This window comes from Trichomonas vaginalis, chromosome II (genome assembly GCF_026262505.1).
Source record: "Trichomonas vaginalis G3 chromosome II, whole genome shotgun sequence".
NCBI classification, from domain to species: Eukaryota; Parabasalia; order Trichomonadida; family Trichomonadidae; genus Trichomonas; species Trichomonas vaginalis.
The window spans coordinates 17282859-17297444 of record NC_067204.1 but is presented as its reverse complement, the minus strand read 5'-3'; the positions used below and the strand labels follow the sequence as shown (position 1 = coordinate 17297444).

Genomic DNA, 14586 nt, shown 5'->3' with positions numbered 1-14586 from the left:
GATTGGAACGGCCAAAATTTACAAATTGTAAATTGAGACAACCATGAAAAGCAAATTCACCAATTGATTCCAAATCATCACCAAATTCTATTGAATCTATATTGCAGCTATAAAACGAATTCGAACCTATTTCAACAATATTTTTGAAATTAAATATCGTTAATTTTGAGCAATTGTAGAAAACATAGTCTTCAACAACTTTGATATTTTCTGTATTGCTAATATTGTTGAGTTCTGAGCAGTAAGCAAAAGTATTTTCTTTGAGGAATTCAATTGATTTTGGTAGTGTAATATTCGTTAGGGATGAACATCCAAAGAATGATGCTGGACCAATGTATGTATTGTTGCTATTGAAGTTGACAATTGTAAGCTGTGTACAATTTTGAAAACTAAATTCTTCAAGACGTTCTAAGTTAATTGGAAATGAAAGAGTAGTAAGACTTGTACAGTTGGAAAACGCTCCTCTGCCTATGATTCGGAGAGTGGTTGGGAATGAAATATCTTGATAATTACTACAAGATTGGTATTACGATTCATTAATTTCAATAACACCTTCCTCAATAGTTAGTGTATCTCCACCCTCACAAATTCTTGAGTACGCAAATGCAAATAAAGAGAAATACAGCATTTTTTTTAAGAAAAAAACAATGCATTTGAATAGTTTATATTTTCAGTATATGGAGCATTGAGGTTTTCTCAATTTAGACATTCTGACTCAAATTAGTGGATAATTAGGTAGTATTGGTGAATATCGAATCTTTACTGTTAATAAGGACTTTATATATAGGTAGTGCGGCTGATCAACCATCCAATCAAAGAGAAGTTAAGTGATTTGAAAAGTGACTTTTTACTATTTTTTTCTAATGAGTCATCTTGAAGGTTTAAATCAAGAGCAGCTTGGAGCTATTGAATGGTTTGGCAAGAAAGGTTTCACAAAGAAAGGAATCTTTATCAGATGCGAAAAAGCTGAAGCTACAAAGGCTGCATTAAGCAAATATGGAGGCAAAGTTCCACATCTCCCAGGCGAAGATCCATCTGTTAAGACCGAAGATGGTGTTCAGCTCGAACTTGCAGTTCAACTTTATGTTCCAGAGCTTCCAGAGAATGTCCAGCGCTTACTTCCACAAGAACTTCAGGACGCATTAATCCTCCTTTTCATCAATACAGAAGATTCACCAGAAAATGGCCCAATGCCAGTAAGAATCTATCATAAAGATGATATTTCAAAACTCGAACTTGCAGATGCTAAGGAAGATGCTCACATTGAATCAGCAATCTTCAAATCATATGAAGTTATTGATACATACAACGATTCCGGAAATGATTTCTTAGAATCAATGGAAGAAGTTGATGGATTAGTTGTTGAAGAGCTTATGCACGAAATCAGGAGTAAGAGAGACACAAATTGTTACTTTGGAGGCTTCCCATACTTCGTTCAGGGTGAAGCTTCTCCTGGCGAGGGTTGGACTTTACTTCTCAACCTCCAGGATGATTCTTATTTCTCTTACATGTTTGGAGATGCCGGTACAGCACAAATTTGGGTCAATGACTCTGATCCAACACAATTCGATCTCGAATGGCAGTGTGGTTGAAAACTATGTTACTAAACATATTTATGAAGCTTTTTCTCATATTATTAACAATAAATTAAGTTAAAATTCATATAAAAATTGTAATTTTTCTCCGATATATTAGCTATTTCTATGTTTTATCTATTTGGAATGACAAATTGCAAGAAGTGTTGTGGTATAATGATATTTTATAAAGGAAAGAAACTTAAAATAAGTTAATATTTCTAAGTTATATAGTATATAAAGATCATTTTGATACAGCATGGGCAAATGGTAATTATATTTGTGTTTGTATATGGATTTCATGCATAGAAATGCTTCATTTTTAATTTTTTTTTGGATGCCGAGAATAGAAGCATCAAAATCACATGGTAATCCATGGGAAAAACAATGATTACTCAGATTTATTATTATTTTATCCATTAAAAAATAAAATAAATTGTTAAAAATTAAAATTGATTTTACTTGAATTATAACGTGTACCAAATGAAGTAGCTGAATGCTTCTTTAGCTCTGTAGAGAATGAGCTTTGAATCACCGTTGCATTCTTTGAAGTATTTCTCGGCGATATCAGGGTCAATATTTACGTTTGAACCATCTTTTTCGATGATTTCCACGCATTTTCTGACAATCCTGTAAGCCTGGTTGTAATCATGATTGATTTTCATGAATTCATTGGAAAAGTTTGTGATTCCCAATGAGCTTGTGCGTGCCTCAAACTTCATGACATTGCAGTTATATCTCCTGATCTGGAAGATGTTTTTGTCGCAATGCTGAACTTCGTAGTAGAAATCATAAAGATTTCCAACCTTTATGTCAAGCATTTTTGACAAAGCATTGATACACTCCTTCTCTTCAAGGGATGTAGGATCTCCTTCAGGAGTTTGGATCTGGTAAAATGCTTCGTACATTGATTCCTCTGTATCAATATCACCTGCCATGAGTTTCATCATTACGTACTCAAGAGAACTCTGCATAGCTGTTGCCATTCCTGTTTCAAGGATGTATTGTCTGATGTGAATCAACTTATCCTTAGACAATAATTCATGATGCTCGATCTTCTTGTGGAAAGCAGTACTGACTGACATTGTTGGAACATTTGGACAGAAGCCATCGCAAAAGCTGCTCCATTGATTCTTATCGTTACAGTTGATGTAGTAGAATTTCATTGATGAAATGTAGGAAATAAATTGCTTTTCTGCTTCTGCGATATCATGTAATTGACCATTTAAGTCGCTATGAGGGCTGAGAGCGAATAATAAATAGCGATCCAATGTGTCAACATCGATCTTGAAACTCGAAGCGTCTTCTGTAGTTGCGGAAATCTCATCTGGTCTTTGTGATAAGTATTTCTCAATCTTTGAAATAAAGAAGTTATGAGACATTAAAGTGCGTTGCAATGGCTCATTGAAATCCATAGTCTTTCCATTATCCATGCTATCGTGAAATTCCTTTTGGAATCCGTCTTTGATTGGTAAGAATTGTAATCCATTGAGGTATTTTTCAACTTCTTCTGATGGTTCTTCTTCTTCTTCTTGACCACGACTTTGGGAATATTCAAGAACTGGCTTGAACAAATCAACTTTATCGAAGTTGCCAGAATGTAAAAGATATTGATAGATGATTGGTGCTTGCATTCTGAGCTCTGGTCTCACAAGGAACTGCTGAAGGATAGATCTGAAACCAGTGATTTTGTCATTTCCGTAGATTTGTTGAAATACACCTGGAATAATTGTATCCATTTGTGATGCAAAGTTAATGAGGAACGGGATTCCATCAGATGCATTTTCATTTAAATTGAAATTATTCAAGCAGCGAACAATGAAGTGCTTGGCTTTGGTAGAATACTCCGTACAACCTGGAGTTATTAATTCTAGAACTTTTCTAGCGTAAAAGTCACGGAAATCGTTTGAGTCGTATAAGGCATAGCATAAAATGGCATAGTGCAATGGTGTAAGATAGTTTATTGTAGCAGTCCAATCGATATTTGATTTATCGAGCACATTATAAATTTCGCTGAACAAAATTTTTTCTGCTTGATCTTGGTCTTCATCATCTTCTTCTTCTTGGATTTGATCATCATCTTCCTGGTTTTGATCAACATCACCTTCTTCTTCTTCTTGGCCTTGATCATCTTCATCTTCCATTTGTTCTCTATTCGGCAATTGAGGATGGATCGAATTTCCATCAGCGAAAATTCCTTGACTACAAAGATTCTGTTCTTCATAATATTGATAGGTTTTTTCGAACTGAGTTAATTCTTTCCTTATTTTTAATTCAATCTTAAGGGGTCCAGGGTCGATTCTATAATTATCTGAATCAATTTGAGTATTATTTGTTAAAACGTTTCCCAAGAAAGCTTGGATATTTTTACACTGACCAGAACTACCAGAAGCACTTCCTTTTTCTAGAATTTCATAAATGCATTTTTGCTCGTCTTCTGAGCTCGTCATTTATAAAAAATGATTTGAATAAAAAATCCAACACTTTAAATTTTCCATTGATTTGTTAAATTGCCAATAATTATTAATATTCTTTATAAGTTATATGCGCGAAATATTCACAATTTCAATCAAAAGTTTTTAATTTCCCACCATATTTTATGATTTGCTGTTATTTCATTCAACTTAGGTTGTGCATTTTAAAATAAACGAAAAGATAAAGAAATATTGGAAAGAAATCTTAGGGAACATACAAATTTGCCACATTGCACTTTTTTATAATATGTAATGTACAGAAGCCAATCTTCTTCTGAGGAGCTCTAGAGCTCCCAATCACTACGAAAGGGAGCTCCTGAGCTTCTGAAAACCTCTCAGTGTAGGGCTTCTTCAAGATCTACGCTGACGGGTTCATTTTCTATACATTATCTCTCTAACAATAGAGGTACCTTTTCAAAACGAATTAAGTTCATCAATGAAAATCGTTTTGAAAAGGTGTATTACTATAATTGCTTGAGAGTATTCATCCTTGGGATCTTGGAGTTCTGGCTTAATACCCCAGAGCTCCAAGATTCTCGTATAATAAACTATTAAGGTTATTTAAAAAAACATGAAAGGTATGATTTAAGGTTATCCAAAAGTGACAAGTGGAAAATTTGCCTCGCACTCAGTTCATTCAAACTCTCTGAAGCTTATGGAGAATTTTATTGTCATTTGTTTGGAAAAGCATATGTGATGAATTCCGACTCTCAATGCATTATAATAACTAAACAATTTTGGATGATAATTAAATAATAAATAATTTGAAAAATCGAATTATTTGCTATTTGGTTAGCGTAAAGCCCCAACAAAGTAGTGAAGAATTTTGATATATGTTCATTTAAGGGTCCACTGTAAGGCCAAATAAGGCCTATCGTCGTCCCAAAAATATTGCTCAAGATGGTGTTTTACTAAGGCCCAAAACTTAAAAAAACACAAAAAAATTAACTCTACTCTTTTGAGATCCCTATCAGATGTGCATCAATTTGATGCAGTATCGCAATTCGAATCCGATTTTTTAATGTAGATGTACTCTAACATTCTTGAAAAAATGCAAAACAATATTAATTAAGCTTTTCATTTCTGTATCATACACGAAACAAAATCGTTCATTATACTAAAATTTATCAAAGTTTGAATAATGAAAAAAAAAATATCTAAATTTTTACATTGAGTCGTCTATTGATATGGTTAATATTAAGTCGTGCAAAAATGGGTATTGGCCAGAATAATACCCACTAAAATACACTTTTTTTAAAATTTTTTCAATTTGTTATGGTGTATCTTTATGATAATCAATAAAATGCTTATTTTTCATAAGTAAATACATAATTTATGCTTAAACACAAAAAATAACACCAAAATTTTTGACCAACATATCTAAACTAAGGATAATGTTTTGAATATATAAACAATAATACTTTGTCTAGAGAATTAAATTTGTGCTATCCAATTGTCAATTCTTTGAATTTTTTTTAAAATGCACGGTATTCCGGCATTAGCCTCAATAAATATAAACTACATGCATCATAATATTAGTTTGTAATGACATTAAAGCGAAATTCTTAATTTCTTCTCAATTAAATTCCTAGAAAAACATCGGAATTAATGATTGGAAATAGGTCAAAAAAAATTCCTAATATAAAACTTATACTTAAAATTAAATCAAAATTCGAAAATATCTGTTTTTCAAAACATGCATCCAAAAGCGAAAAAATTCGAAAAAATCTTGTTCTTATAAAACTCGCTGATTTTGCAATTTTTATGCGATTTGAAGTGATAGAATATATTATCATCTTATTAAAGCATATACTCCATTGTTACATTTACAAAATATTAATCAGAACACTAGGGAAAGTGGATTTTCGAAAAAAGACGATAACGATTATTTGCAAATCGCCTCTCAATTTTGAGAGACTTTCAATTTTTACAGTGGACCCTTAAAAAATGATTAAAATTTCTGAACCAAAACAATCAAAATTAAGTCATAAAAAATACAAAAATAGGATACTAATTTACTGCAAATTCATAATGTAAAAAGTGTGAGTTGTCCTATGAGTTGAAAATCAAATATTTCTTCTCTTTGATTTTGAATAGAAATTGGATGTTTTTTCACTTTTTTATACAACATCCAAAAAGAATTCTTGTTCCGAATTATGATGTATTCATTTTTAAAAACGTGACATATAGAATGGGAAATTGAAAAATTGAGACCCCATTATTCAAATCAATATTTATTGCACATGCTTTCTTTCTTTTTATATCGAGCCATCTGCTACACCGATTTCGATGATTTCGATGCAGATGAAAGCGCCGACTTTTCCTTTTATGTTAACAAGAAAGGCAGCGCTATTCTTGGTGTTCCAAGATCTGTTGGAGAACCATGCATCAATCCAAGGTTCACAGGCGCTCTAATTATCCCGCCAAACGTTAGCATGAACAATAAGTACTATCCTATTGGCAGCATTGCTAAGTATGCCTTTTATCAAACAAGAATTCAATCAATTTCGCTTCCAGAATCAGTCACAAAGATTGGAGAACACGCATTTTCCGGATGCCATTACTTAGAAATTATCGATCTTTCTAAAACAAAGATCGAATCTATTAAAGAAAACGCATTTTCAAATACTACTATTCAAAGAATTCTACTTCCATCAACACTTACGGAAATAGGCCAGTATGCATTTCTTGGATCTCCATTAGTAGAGGTAAAATTACCAGATAAACTTGCAAAATTAGGAGCATTTGCCTTCTCAAATTGCACAAAGTTAACTACCATTGATATGTCATCTGCAGCTCTTGTAGAAATCCAACTTGGCTTATTTAAGGGTTGTGTTTCCCTTTCTACAGTAAAATTACCTCAATCTTTGAAGACAATTCACAATGAAGCATTCTACCAAACAGCAATTGAAAAAATAGCCATACCAAATTCAGTTACATCAATGGGCAAGTATACATTTGCATATTGCACTCTCATCTCCGAATTTCAATTTCCATCGAAAATTGCTACCCTCGGAAAAGGCTGTTTCTTAGGCTGTTCATCTCTTAAGAAGGTAGAGATGGCTGATTTAGCAATTGCGGCCTTCCCCAACGATCTCTTCAGGGATTGCACAAATTTGCTTACAATTAAATATCCAAAGTCCTTAAATTCCTTTGGAGACTTCGCCGTATCAGGTACCCATATTAAAGGGCTCACTTTGTCCTCAGACATGAACCAAATTGGCAAAGGCGCATTCAGTTGGAACGTTTTCCTCCAAAAAGTTGATATTTCGAGTATCAACTCCGACGTATTACCCGAAGAACTGTTCAGAATGTGCGCGCACCTTGAAACTGTTACACTTCCATCGAAGATCAAGCGCATTCCAACACGTTGCTTCTCCCAATGCATATCCCTTAAATCCCTTGATCTCTCCAAGTCATCCATTACAACTATTGGCGACAACGCCTTCTACATGTGCTCATTATTATCCGAAATCACTTTCCCAGACAGCATTGTGACAATAGAAGACGGCGCGTTCACTTCCTGTGCATTCACAGAGTTCACAGCTCCAGCATCTCTTAACAACATCGGTCGCCAGGCTTTCTTTTCATGCAGGAAGCTGAAAACCGCCGATTTGGCCCTTTCAACCATTGGCGAACTTTCCGATTTCTCTTTCGCCATTTGCACATCATTGTCAAGGATTTTGTTCCCAGCGAACTTGACAGTTATTGGTGTTTGCGCGTTAGCAGATACAGCGATGACTTCTTTACCTGTTTTCAATCAGATTTCCGTAATCGGATCTCGTGCATTTGAAAACTGCAAATACCTCAAAAATGTTGATTTAAGTAACACCGCTGTTACAATTTTGAACGGAACATTTAGAGGCTGTACAAATCTCGCTGTTGTCAAGTTACCTAATAATATCCAGAGAATGGAAGATTCACCTTTCTACCAGACCGCAATCAATCCAATTCCTGTTCCTTCTTCATTGACAATTTTAGGAAATTCTGCCTTTGCCAATACAACATTCAATGGCCAGAATATACCTTCTTCTTTAACTCATATCGGCAGCTATTGTTTCGCATGGTGCAACCAGTTATCAAACATTGATTTGTCGAAGACATCTGTCAAATACATTGGCGACAACGCGTTCTACAACTCGTCAATCAAGTCAATACAGTGGCCGACAACTTTGAATGAACTTGGAAAACACGTTTTCCTTTTGACAAATTACAAGGAATTGAAGTTACCAAGTTCTATTACTGGTATTTCCATATCATGTTTCGAGAATTCTGCAATGAAGAGTGTTGATTTATCTGAAACAGCAATCATTGATCTTCCTAACAGAACATTCGCACATTCAAAAGATCTCAGTGAAGTCAAATTACCAAATACACTGAGATCAATAGGAGATCACTGTTTCTTCGGATCAGGAATCAATAGAATTGAATTACCAAATTCATTGATGACATTAGGTCAAGCTGCTTTTGGTTGCACACATCAATTGAACGCAATCGAATTGCAGAGCACTTTGGTAAAGAATATAACACAAGCGTGCTTCTTTAACTCATCAATTACAAGAGTTAATTTGCCATTAAACTGCACAATCTTTGAATGGGCTTTCGCTTTGAGTGATTTGACTGGTTTGACAGGCAGTATTTACCATATGGGAAGATACGCGTTCTTCTATTGCCACAAACTAGCAAGAATCTCTCTCGGACAAGATTGCAGCTTCTACGATGTAACTGACCATTGTTTCTCTCATTGTTTCAAATTGACTGAAGTCAAATTACCTCAAAATTTGACGGTTATTCACAATTTGGCCTTTTGCAACTGCACGTCATTGAAGCAAGTCAACTTGGCTGAGACACAAGTCAGACAGCTTCTTTACGGTGCATTTGCAAACTGCACAAAATTAACTGGTTACAACATCCCTGCAACATGCACACAAATTGGTGATGAATGTTTCTTGAACACTTCCATTTTCTCTGTAGAATTGAACAGAGAAGTCACAACAATCGGAATTGGCGCATTCAGAGCTTGCCACCACTTGAAGAACGCTGATATGAGTAAGACATCAATCACAAAGATTTCTAACAAGTGTTTCAGTGGATGTTTCGCTTTGAATGATATCCAGTTACCAGAAAAACTCGAATTCATTGGTAACTACGCTTTCCAACATTGTGGTATTTCATATTTCACAATGCCAGAGACAGTTACATTGTTAGGAAGAATGGCTTTCTCAGGTTGCTATAATTTGTTGTCTGTTGATTTGTCAAAGACATCAATGCAATCAATTGCTTGTGGAGCTTTCTCAAACTGCACAAAACTCAGCAAAGTTATATTGTCAAGTAAATTGATCAAACAGAACTCCAAAGTTCCTCTTTGGCTTTACGAAACAACAACAATTTACGTGAACTTCTTCAACGAAACACATCATCCTAATTACGATCAGGATGAAGTAATCGCTGAATATTCAGAGCCACACGAATTCGTCCTTGCACAATCAGGTCCATTCTCAAACGCCCGTTCTCTTCAAGAGTTCGATTTGTCTGGAACTAAATTAATTGATTTACTTCCATGGTTCCTTTACAACTCAACAATGTTGTCAGAAGTCAAACTTCCAAATACATTGGCAACAATTGGTGAAGGCGTTTTCGCAAACACTGCTTTGACAAGGATAACTATTCCACCTTCTGTCCACACAATTGGTCCTTCCTGCTTCAGAAACTGCGCCAAGTTAACAGGTATCGACTTGTCCCAGCATAATATGACAACTCTCGGTTCATCAATGTTCTTGGGAACAAGAAAACTGACATCGGTGAACTTCCCTCCGAACACTGAATCCCTTGGAAACTTCGCCTTCTTCAATTCTTCGATAGAAACCGTCAATTTGCCTTCAAAAGTTGAGACACTTGGCCGCTCATGTTTTGCATATTCCAGTGTCAAAACAATCAACTTGAACAAGACAAAGATTACAAAGATTCCTGACCATTGTTTCACTAATGCTACAAACATGGATCATGTTTATTTGCATCCAGATACTACAACAATTGGCAGATCCAGTTTCATGAATTCCGGATTAGAAACATTGACATTACCACCTAAAGTTCAGACAATTGAGTCATTGGCTTTCGCAGGATGCCGCAAACTTAAGGAAGCAACATTGACTCATTGCAGAATCTCCAGATTGCCATACGGAGTTTTCTCTCATTGCACATCTTTGGAAACAGTTATTTTGCCAAATGCTTTACAATATGTTCATGAACAGTGTTTCGAAGGATGCAAGGCTCTTAAGGCTGTTTACTATTTCGGCTGCAATGTAATTGCTTCTAACGCGTTAGGCAAATTACAACAAAAGACTGACTTGGAAGTATTAGTCCTTGAAAACTATCCACACAGAGAATTCCTTGGCGCAAGAGTTTCTGCTTTCTACAACTCTGATTTGGAGGAACAGTTGGAGAGATCTCAGTGCGCAAAGAAGGGAGTAATCAAAGACCCAAGACCAATGACAATACCTGATCCGAAGTATCCAAGAGTTGAACAAGGAAGACTTATGCGTATTACTTATAAGGAACATGATTAAATTTAGTTTAATTATCTTATTTTATTGTTATTTGCCAAAGTTAATTAAAAAATTTATTATTAAAAAATAAAATACTTTTTTTTATTTCTCAAATATCAAATTACTACATTTGATAAAAAAATTATTAATCTAATTTTGACATACTTCGTCCCCAATTCAAATTTTAAGTTACATTCATTCAAATCTTTCCATTGGATATAAACCGCAAAGATATAATCCATGAAAATTGTAATTATTAGTTTTTAGGTTGAATTTTTCTATGAACCTAATTACTTCTGGCCAAGATTCACGAATTATTCAAATATGTGTTTAAAAATTCCTCTCATTTTGTTTTATGATGAATAATTCATAAACAATTAGTATCAATCTTGTAGTGCGTCATTACCTAAAATCATAACCATAAAATTAATGAATTTTATTCCATAAAATACAATCATTTCTGAGATATCTTTATCAATCATAAGAATAACATAAAATTTAAGAAAAATCATTAGATTCTAAACTAAAGCACAATAATAACAATCTTTATTTATCACAAACAGGGCATTTCGAGACGCCAAGCAATATATTTCCGCATTTATCGCAATATTTGGTTTGAGAATTAGTAGAGTTCTTTGTTTCAAGTTCCGCAATACGAGATTTCATTGTTTCGATAACGCTAGTTAATCTTTCGATATCTTCTGATAATTCGATAATATTTTTAGTATTCTTCAGAGTGGATTGATCTTCTAGTGTAAAGTACTTAGGTCTCAGCTCTTCTAAGCTCCTTGGAGAATTATTTTGTATTAAACTAATAATATTAGCTTTCTTTCTTTGTTTTGCAATATCAAGTGGCGTTTTCTTATCTTTGTTCAATATTGATAAGTCTGGTGCAGAATTCATCAAAATTTCAAACATATCTGCATCACCTAAGAAAGCAGCAATATGTAGAGCAGAATTACCGTAAGAAGAGAGCTGACAGACATCGCAGGATTGAAAAGATTCATTCCCTGACTGGCCAAAGTCTTTGTTTTTCCCTCCAGAAAAATATTTTATTTCTGGAAGTTCAGATATGAGCATAATTGCTTGTGCGTAGCATCTATTTGTAACTGCTACATGCAATGCTGTAGTTGAACGCAAGTTTTCGGAAATATGTTGTTCTGCAATTGGAATACTGATGTTTTCTTGATAGAATTGTGTTTGCAACAATAATTGTAAGCACTTATAATTGCCTGTTGATGCTGCATAGTGAATTGGATACCATCCTTGTACAGTCATTCCTAAATTTGGTGAACAATTCTCTAACATGTACTCTACGCAGTCCACAGCTTCATATAATATTGCTAATATTAATACTGTTGGACTACTGATTGATTGAAATGGACATTTAAGACTTTTATTTATTATAATTATTTCTTTTGGGTATAAAACTAGATTATTTACTAAGTTAACTTCACTGTTTTTAAACAACGCGATATTATCATTGATTAGTGCTTGACAAATATCTCTACATAGAGAATTATCCATTTTTTTACAACAAATACTCGAAAAAGTGCCAAATTCTATTCTGGAAAATATTAGGATTCATATTATATAACCCATTTACAAGAAAAATGCTGATGCCTGAAATTTATTTTCGTCAATGTTTTTATTCAAAAAGAAAAAGATCACATCAGATACTTGGAAAGACCCTGGGACAAAGACTGAATTCCACTTCGACGAGAATGGTATCCTAGTGGACCCTGAAGGTAAGAAACTTATAGGGAATTACAAAGGATTTAAGATTGATGATGACTTTTCTGACTGGCTTCATGCATATGTAGAACGTAGAATGACCGAAGAAGGCTTGCAATCTATGCTTGTCCCAGAAAAAGGAGGAAGCCCCATATGGTTCACTCCCAATGCTTTTAAATCTCCAAAAAAGCTTTTAGTTGTCATTTGCGGTAGCGGAAGAATCCATGCCGGCATATTGAGTGTTGGTGTTTGTGCATATCATGGCCTAAAAATGGGTTCTGCCCTTCCATGGATTAAATTTGCAAAAGAACATCAAATGGAAGTAGCTATCCTTAATCCAAACCATGAAGGTGCTAAGAAGATTAAAGAACCATATGCAACAACTCACAATTCTGTTCGTCACTCACTCTATGTTTTCCAGAAATTGATTATTCCGAACAGTCCTGAAAAATGCTTCATTTTGGCTCATTCTGCAGGTGGACTGAGTGTTTGCGCACTTGCTGATAACTTCCAGGACTGGTATGTTAATACTATAAAATTCACTGCTCTGACTGATGCTCTTGAAGATCAAGTTTCAGATAAAACAGGAAACACAAAGAAATATCTCACTGAAAGGATGGTAAACTGGACAAGATCTGACCAGGAACTTAACAAAGTATTAGGAAAGTCAAGCTTATGCTTCCACAGATCAGCAAATACAACTGATCATCCTCTCACTACAGGAATCGCTATGCCTTTCATCTTCGAAGAGTTCAATAAATATGATTGTGAATAAACTATTAAGGTCTATTGTAATACCAATCAATTCATGTTGTTTTGTTAAGGGTACATTTACGCCCATATCACATAAATTCAAATATTGAAAACAGCCCTGAAGCAACTGAAAATTAACCTTAAACAACATCATCTTACAGATCGCTTATATATAATTCTAGCAACACAATGATACTAATCGCAATTTACGAAGCTATCAATACCATAATTTTAATTTTGGTATTAAAATGTTGCAATCATTCTATTAGACTTCAGGAAAGCAAAGAATTCTAGTCAACTCAACTGTGAAGGATATTTCTTCATAGAATATTGACACACACAAAAAAAAAAAAATTAAGAAACAATCGAAGCAATACTTTCTTCAAAACCTTGAAGACGAATAAGCTCCGTGAATATGACTTTATTCCCTTTACCAAAATTAACAAAATAGTCACCTCCTGGACAGAGTTCTGTTGAAAGAAAATGAAGTTCAAGTGAAATTCCTTTGTTTGGTCCAATTTTTACATTTTGACCTGATTCATATAATAGTTTTGTAGTATCAATATATGAATTAGATACTGTAATTGAACCTCCTGAATAAATTCCAAACAAATATTGACCATTTTGTTTGTTATTTGCAAAGAAACAATTTTCTAATGTAACATCACCCCTATAACAATAAAACATTACAGAAGTACCATCAGGTTTAGAATCAGTGTTGTTTGTGAAAACAATGCTGTCACATTTTGTTGGTTTTTCCCCTGTCCAACAAATTCTGGAAAATACATAGTTTTCGTCAATAATTGAAAATCTTATTAAAGAAGTTCCTTCTCCATATCCAATTAAAAAAGCTGCATGATTTGCGCAATAGTTTCTTGTGATGTTGTTTTGTAAAAATGAATTATTTCCATATTCTAAATAGACTGTAGATTGCTCACTGAGAACTCCTCGATTACTATATGTTATCGATGAATCATGAACTTCATTGATTTTTGTAGGATCATCTGATAAAGAAATAAAGCAAAACTTTCCCAAACTTGTCGATTTAGATCCAAAACTGCAAACTTTTCGAATGGAACTTTGGCCTTGATTAATGTAAATAGATCCACCCAAATCATTCCTAGATGAGTTTTCGAAAGTGTTTGAGGAAATAAGTGACTTAATATCTGACGAATCAAGAATAATAACTCCATTATCGCCAAGTTTTGAAAAATAAACCCCTCTAACATAAAACTCTCCTGTATTTCCTACATATTGCTTATTTTGAGTGTAGATTTCGTTTGAGTAAGCCGATTTGTAGACTTCATTCCATTCATCACTTGAAAAATGGAGCAAGTTAGATATCCAGGAGGTATTATTCTTTCGATGCTACTTATTCTGCGAGAAATTTTTGTATTGTGATGAAAAGTTCTTGAAGATAGATTTTTTTGGCAAAAACTCACTTTTTGAAAGATAACCCTCAAATTTCATTTGTCCCTTTGAAATTATTTTTAATGTTGGAAGGAG

General features: G+C 34.0%; 5 protein-coding genes across 5 annotated transcripts, besides 3 other annotated features; 3 read left to right on the top strand and 2 right to left on the bottom strand.

The window, feature by feature from the left end:
* Nucleotides 1–855: 855 nt before the first annotated feature.
* Nucleotides 856–1615, top strand: TVAGG3_0560680 (protein of unknown function (DUF1963); the record flags this gene model as incomplete). Its single annotated transcript, XM_001579979.1, has 1 exon — nucleotides 864–1592. The coding sequence occupies one exon, from the start codon at nucleotides 864–866 to the stop codon at nucleotides 1590–1592; it is 729 nt and encodes a 242-aa protein (XP_001580029.1).
* Nucleotides 1616–2034: 419 nt separating this feature from the next.
* On the bottom strand, nucleotides 2035–4051 carry TVAGG3_0560670 (uncharacterized protein; the record flags this gene model as incomplete). The annotated part of the gene is made up of 1 exon (XM_001579980.1): nucleotides 2042–4024. The coding sequence occupies one exon, from the start codon at nucleotides 4022–4024 to the stop codon at nucleotides 2042–2044; it is 1983 nt and encodes a 660-aa protein (XP_001580030.1).
* Nucleotides 4052–4256: 205 nt separating this feature from the next.
* Nucleotides 4257–4405: a mobile genetic element.
* A 36-nt stretch (nucleotides 4406–4441) lies between these two features.
* Nucleotides 4442–4678: a mobile genetic element.
* A 216-nt stretch (nucleotides 4679–4894) lies between these two features.
* Nucleotides 4895–5988: a mobile genetic element.
* A 288-nt stretch (nucleotides 5989–6276) lies between these two features.
* Nucleotides 6277–10872, top strand: TVAGG3_0560630 (surface antigen family; the record flags this gene model as incomplete). Its single annotated transcript, XM_001579981.1, has 1 exon — nucleotides 6292–10614. One exon carries the CDS (start codon nucleotides 6292–6294, stop codon nucleotides 10612–10614), a length of 4323 nt encoding a protein of 1440 aa, XP_001580031.1.
* Nucleotides 10873–11122: 250 nt separating this feature from the next.
* Nucleotides 11123–12126, bottom strand: TVAGG3_0560620 (spectrin binding; the record flags this gene model as incomplete). Its single annotated transcript, XM_001579982.1, has 1 exon — nucleotides 11140–11871. The coding sequence occupies one exon, from the start codon at nucleotides 11869–11871 to the stop codon at nucleotides 11140–11142; it is 732 nt and encodes a 243-aa protein (XP_001580032.1).
* A 102-nt stretch (nucleotides 12127–12228) lies between these two features.
* On the top strand, nucleotides 12229–14514 carry TVAGG3_0560610 (FAM172 family protein-like protein CG10038 family; the record flags this gene model as incomplete). The annotated part of the gene is made up of 1 exon (XM_001579983.1): nucleotides 12236–13102. The coding sequence occupies one exon, from the start codon at nucleotides 12236–12238 to the stop codon at nucleotides 13100–13102; it is 867 nt and encodes a 288-aa protein (XP_001580033.1).
* Between the last annotated feature and the right edge of the window lie 72 nt (nucleotides 14515–14586).